Raw genomic sequence first — 7,103 nt, 5'->3', positions numbered from 1 at the left:
ATATATTATATATTAATGTATAATACTATTAACATATTATAAAAGTTAAAATATTCAGTTATATCAACAGAGATTAAGGAACAGAATACAATTCACTGAAGTCATTGTTTTCATTCATTGCTTTAAAAATATTTTCTTCATTTTAAAGATGTCTAGATCTATTTGAATATTCATGTTTTCCACTATCAATGATGCTTGTTTGTGTATTTCTTAAGTCATCTAGGGTTGCCATCTTAAAGAAGAGTAGCTTTATTTCCAAAGTGTTTTTCTAGTGTAATTAATGCAAACAGACTCATTATCTAGATGCAAGGACTTTAAAGAAATCTGAAAAACAAAAACAATGAACTTACCCAGGGCTAGAGTCCATGTTAGGCTTGTAACTAAGCTCAGTTTCATTTGCTGGCCTTTTGATTTAATCCATAGCGATTAATATTTTCTGTATGGACAAGTTTGGTCCATTAACCTAAAGATAATTTATGAATAAACTCTGATGTTCTCCCACATTGTAAATCTGGTATTTTCTTCATTGTAATAAAAAATATCATGCTGTAGTAACTAATTCTTGCCCCATACCCTTTTTCTCCCCTTTAGAAAAATTGGAAGCTCAACCACCCACCCCAGGACAGCTGAGATATGGTAATGGTTCTATAATTGTTAAATATATGTTCATCTGTCTTTTGGCCTTGAAATAACTGTGTCATTCATTGATAGCACAGAAGAGCCAGTAAATTAAATCTTTCCAGATAGAGTGGATTATCCTGTTCATTATATGAAGCACAAAGTTTATAAACTTGGCTAAGGATGTAACACAGTATTGTAAAATATCTAATATTGTTAAAAATATCTAATATTATTAAAATATTGTTACCATTTAGAAATAGAATTATTTTTATGATAAAAGTTTTCTTAATTTCCAGGAAAAATGATGTATTTACTTTAGTTTGAATTTAAGTTGGGTAAATGCAGAACTAGAATTTGTAGACCCAAGGCTAGATAGAACTGTTCTCTGGTGGAGAAAATGCTTCTGGCTAGCTGTTTGTAAGAATGAAAAAAGTAAAGTTTATTTAAAACTGCCTGAAGAAGGACCTTATTACAATGCTGCTAGTGTTCTTTCTTTTCTCTATTGTGATAGGAATAAATATTCAAGAATAAATCAATATTCAAGAATATACCAAAATAATGTAAAACAAGTTTGGATGTTATTATAAAGATGGAATAAGTGAATTATTTAACAGTATAGTGAATTAGAGTAGGTTGTAAATTAAAGCTAAATATGAAACGTGATTTGCTAACAGCTGCCAATTTATAGAATAGTGTTTCTGAGAGTAAATTTGAAGAAGCCACAAATTAGTAGGAGATCATTACATACTAGAGAGCAAATTTATATAATTTTTTAAAAAGCCTAATGGCCAGTTCTTTTTTCTCTGACAGGTAGAATGTAATTTATATTAGAAATTAGTAACTTTCCTCAAATACCAAAACAACTTAAGAATTCTTTAAGACTTCTCTTCCTGGTTAATTTGTTATGGTTCTCCCACCTTAGATTCATACAATCTATAGTTTGTAATACTATATACTATTATCATTTTTTGTAGGTGATATTGAAATTTACTGTTTATATGGCTGTGTTATCATACCTAAACCCCTTTAGGGCTGGGAACCAAGTCTTATTTATCTTTGTATCTCAGGTGCCCAGTGGAGTGCCCTGTACATGTTTATTTCACTTTTTGAAAAACTTTATTTTTTCCTTTTAGTTAAAATAAAATTTAATTTTTAGGACATAGTTATATAGGTATAAACACTAAAAACATATATCTTATAGTTCAAAGTGATTATTATAACAGAGTGCCTTGGTTTTACTGACCAAGTAAAAATTGCTAAGATAGCAATTACTGTAATCTTAATTTAATGGCCTTATCACCTAATTTTAAGATATTTGTAACTGGCCAATTTTAGAGATGCTATTAAGTGAATCCCAAAATGCTAATTAATCCTAACCAGTTTCATCATTATTTTTCTGTACTTAAGTAGCTTTCTCTTCACTGTAAATGTTTTATTTAGTGAATTTTTAGAATTTCATTATACTCTTTTAACCTGTTAAATTTGTAATCTGTATTGGTTCTGGAAGCCGCTTTTCATAAAATTTTGAGTGTTCAGTAAATAACCAGATTTAGGCAATAAGTTAAAAAACTAAGGCTAGACTCTTTAATTGAAAAAAAAAAAATCCCATTTTGTTAATGTTCCACTTGATTTTTACCACCTTTAGTAACTTAAGTAATATTCTTTGTAATTAAAAATGTCCTTGATCTTGGACATTCTTTCTTAAAAACAAGAAGAAATTTTAAATGACCTATTTTATACCTATTATGTACTGGTTTATATAATATTGTATAGCTATAATAATATTGAATATAATAGTATTCTTATACTGTATATAGTATTGTCCCGTGGTCTTGGTCATTTATAGAGGTTGAGGGTACAAGTGCTTTTTTTTGAGTGCTTATTAGCCTTTCCTGCTAGGTGCAGAGCTCTATATAGTAATATCAAATTTTTATAACTTCTGGATTATATTTCAGTTATACTTTCTGTGGCGATAACTGCATTAAAAGAAAAAAAGACTCTAAAAATTAGTAAACACATATAACCAGTTGGTTTAAGGAATTTTTTTTTTGGATGTAGTATAAAACTCAGCATTTTAATGTTTGTTGAAAAAAGGCCTCAGTTGAATGGATATTCACTATACCTTGGCAATTCTATAGATTAATTAGAATAAAGTCTTTTATCTATTCCCAACTTTTAATCTGTTTCACAGTCTGCCTTCAATTCTCTCAATCTGGAATTCTCTTCCTTTCCAGGTTAGTGGTCTTCAGCTTAATGAAATAATATTTTTTGAGCATCCACCACGCCCTCGATATTCTGCTGAAGATGTAAATATGAAAGAAATGAGAATAAATGTATAAGAATATGTAGGTATTAGTTCTTCCTATTTTTTTTTTTTTTTAGATGGAGTCTTGCTCTGTCGCCAGGCTGAAGTGCAGTGGCACAATCTCAACTCACTGCGACCTCTGCTGCCTGGGTTCAGGTGATTCTCCTGCCTCAGCCTCCCAAGTAGCTGGGACTACAGGCATGCGCCACCACACTCAGCTAATTTTTGTATTTTTAGTAGTGATGGGGTTTCACCATGTTGGCCAGGATGGTCTTGATCTCTTGACCTCATGATCCACCTGCCTCGGCCTCCCAAAATGCTGGGATTACTGGCGTGACCTAGTTACACTTCTAATATCTCAGATCATTGAATTTATATAACCAATAGATGAAGTAAGGTGTGTTTTTGGTAGCAAGAGGTGAAGTTACAGTTCGATTTAAATCAAATATTGATTGTTTATAATTTGCAATGGCATTTAGGAATATTGATGAATTTTGAGGGGAGAAAAAGACTGCACATAGATGAGGTAATAAAGATGAGATAATCACCTTTTTCTAACATTTCTTTAAAAACATTAGTGAGTAAAAGCACCCAAATAGCTCTTCTGACATTTGATTTAGAACATTTTCATTATTTCTAATACAGAAATCAATTTTATAGTATCAGACTTTAGTCATAAGAGAAAAAGAGATTGATGTCAGTAGCAATCAGGTAAAATGTGTTACTCATATATGTTTACTAATTTGTTCTCTTAATTGTATGTATATATTTGTGTGTGTGTGTGTGTGTGTGTGTGTGTGTTACCAGCAAGAAAACACAAAAGCCTAACACAGTTATTTTTACATGTTTTATATTTTTTCTGGTTTGTTTTGTTTTTTCCCAATATAGTTTCTACTTGTAGCAGTAGCAGCATCTATTGGCTCTGGAAAATGAGAATCAAATTCTAGAGATTATCAAGTCTGTTTAGGATACTTTGATCATATCATCTGTTTTTGTTATTCTAAGTTAATAGAAATCTTAAAATATATTTTTCTGTTTTTGATGTTTTTCAGTATTCATCCACAATGCGATACCTTTCATAGGGTTTGGCTTTTTGGATAATGCAATTATGATTGTTGCTGTAAGTTCTTTCTCTCACTGCTTCTATTTTGAGTTCATAAATTAATGTGGTCTACATTTTCCTAATAATTTCTCTATTGTGGTTATAAAGTTTTAATATAATGAACAAGAATATTTTTACTATATCTCATATTAGACTATAGCTCAATTTTAAGGCATTATATTTATTAATCATTAAGACTTTAGGTAAAGCATTTAGACAAATAGGCTTGGTAGAGCATTTAGACAGAATATTTAAGGCGTATATTATCCTATTCTAATTTCAACATTCTTAATAAAGAAAAATAGTATGTAAAATGTTCTGATGTTCTTTAGTGGTATTGGCAATTATCATCACATATATAGGTAACTATTTGATTTAGTTCCTTGTTCAATTTTCCAATGTGAAAATGTTTTAAAGCATGTTTTGATACATAGTCTAGCCTTCAGTCTAGCCATTGTTTAAAGTTTCAATTCAGTTTAGTGACTATATCTCCCTTTTGCCTTGTTCCATTGTAGTATTAAAAAAAATTCCCCTTTGCTGTGGTATTTTAATGCAAGGGTGCTCCTTAAAAATGTTTAATCTCAGAGATGGCTGACTTACCTTCCTTACTACTATATAAGGCCTTTTGTTAATGGATATCAATATTGGGTTCATATTCTAAAGTCAGAAATAGATCCATGATTAAAATGCAAGTCTTCAGAAACTGCCCAGTGCTCTGTTTTCAAGAACATACCAAGTGTTAGCTACAGCTTATGAACTTGTCATAATGGGATTTTCATTACAATTAGATTTGATTTACATTAATTGTTTGAATAATCTAGCCAACTCAGATTTTAGTAGTTTCCAAGAAGGCAGTGTGGTTCTAAATAGTTGAATAAGTTTCTCACATTCACAGATATATAAATTGGCCAGTTTTATTCTTATATATGTATTATGAAAATGCCATAATCAGTCAAAAAACTATTCATTTTCTTATTTTGTCCAAGTAAAATAGATTGATCACAGTCCAGTTAATATGTCAATTATCAACTTCTAATACATATTTTTAGAATACCTTATGTGAAATCATTCTTTTCAGATATTAGCATTAGATTGAAGGTAATAGATCTTCAATACATTTAGTGGGAGGAGAAAAAAATATCATGTACTTTGAATACCAGTTTATGAATTCTCAGTTGGGGTCTTTATTTAAACTCGTTTGAGAAAATCAAAGTGCCTCACAACTAGAAACTTTTCTCATTTAGGACTTAAAGAGTTTGTTGTCAGCTTCACTGACTCTAACTTTTAAAAACATTTTGTAAATGATAGCTAAAGTGTAGGAGACTACGAAAAAGTAGAATGACCTTAGGATTGTTGAATGTGAGGCAAATACATATGAGAGATGCAGGTTTTCTTTTTGGTGTTTTGGAGATCACGTGTACTACAAATGGACATAAATAGAAGATTTAGTTTCAAAGTAGGAATTTTAAAAGTAATTTATGTTGTATAGATTATAACATTTATGTAAACATGGTTTATTCAAGAATGGTTTTGTTTGCTATGTAATCTAGCCTTATGTCCAGATTGATGGAAATCAGCTACCAAACCAAACACCCACATTCTAGAGTCAAATTATTGTAGTAATTTGTAGTTCACTATTTGGTGTTCCCCAGATGTGTGCCTCATTATTAGTATAACTAAGAGTACACTATTTTTCCAGGCCTGAGTTGGCTGACTCCAAATTAGTAATACTTGTTACTCTGTTTATATTGAAATCCAGTTTCAGGGGCTTATCAACCATTTTGTTTATTTTTTCTTAATTTTTTTTCCCCAGCACATCCAGAACACAGAAAATCAGTTTTTTATTTAAATAATACTGAAATAAATGTTTAAGCCACTGACTTCAGTACCTGGTTAAGAGTAGTAGGTATGGCAAAAATATTATCCTGTGATAGTTGCAAACTAATTCAGAGACAATAAAATTTTCCAGTGAGGCTTTGTAATATAGAATGCTGAGACTAAAACATATAAATAATGTAACTGTAGAATCTATGAAAGGTGAAATAAGTGATTATTATCTTAAGAATGTTTTTCATCTTTTAATTAAAAAATACTGATCAACCCCTCTCATTGTGGGGTAGCTATAACTGTTTTAAAATAGTAAGTTGAGATAGTTGATTCTTCTTTTTTTTCACACCATAGACGTTTGATGTTTTCCTCCTTCCTGTTAGGTGTACTGTCCCACCCTAGTTGTACTCGTAAAAACAAATTCCTCTGTAAACTCTTGTAATAGAGTTTATCTTGGTTGGTATTCATATTAAGCCTTTTGTTTCATAGTTTAAAAAATATTTTTATGTTATTGGATTGCTTTTTATAACATATTTTAGGGTTAGTTTTGGGTTACTTTACTAGCAGTTTAATTGGATAGAATTTATTAGAATTCTAGAGTAGATTCATTGTATTAAGGATAATGAACCAGGTATAACTTTAAGACAACTATTAGTATTCGGTTTATTTATAATTTCTACCTCACCTATTAACACAAAATTTGATGTTACTATGGGACGCAGTAAAGAAGTGGATAGTCCATTGCCCCCAAAGCACCTTTGACTTCATATGGGGCTTTTCCTGCTGTTAGAAGGATCTTCAGCTGTATTACATTCAACCAAATGATTAAGCACTTAACTATTTTTTAAATATATGTACTGCAAAGAGATTCTTCTTTGGCCACTGCCAGCGATTCGTTGCTGTTAAAGATGCCATATTTATTTATTAGACTGTTGTTATCAGGTGCCTCTCTTCTATATTGGTGCTCCAGTTTTTTTGCATTCAGATATGATGACACACATCTTTATTCTTTTTCTCTGCCTATTTTTACCTTTTCTTTTCTTCCTCTTTATTTCTTCTTCGAAATCTGTTTCTTGGGGTATATTTACAACCTTGTAATTTGAACTTTGTGCATCAGGACAAAAGACTTTTGAACTTTAATGCATCATCAGGCTGTTGAGTCCATATTCAGCAAGAATTATATCTTAAAGTGATGCAACCAAAAGCTCTAGGGAAAGAAACTTGAGGAAAATTCTTTTTCAGTTTTGT

The 7,103-nt window shown here is 30.6% G+C and overlaps 1 protein-coding gene across 1 annotated transcript in view; it reads left to right on the top strand.

Moving 5' to 3' along the window:
* The window catches only part of TMEM65 (transmembrane protein 65), a 70,311-nt gene that overhangs the window by 50,673 nt on the left and 12,535 nt on the right, over nucleotides 1–7,103 (top strand). The window contains exons 2-3 of the mRNA XM_012001152.1: nucleotides 592–636; nucleotides 3,979–4,046. Of these exons, the coding sequence (XP_011856542.1) occupies nucleotides 592–636; nucleotides 3,979–4,046 (113 nt within the window). The remainder of the gene's footprint in view (nucleotides 1–591; nucleotides 637–3,978; nucleotides 4,047–7,103) is intronic.

This window comes from Mandrillus leucophaeus, unplaced genomic scaffold (assembly GCF_000951045.1).
Source record: "Mandrillus leucophaeus isolate KB7577 unplaced genomic scaffold, Mleu.le_1.0 Scaffold650, whole genome shotgun sequence".
Taxonomy (NCBI): domain Eukaryota; kingdom Metazoa; phylum Chordata; class Mammalia; order Primates; family Cercopithecidae; genus Mandrillus; species Mandrillus leucophaeus.
The sequence above is the reverse complement of the archived record's forward strand: the minus strand, read 5'-3'. Positions and strand labels throughout refer to the sequence as shown.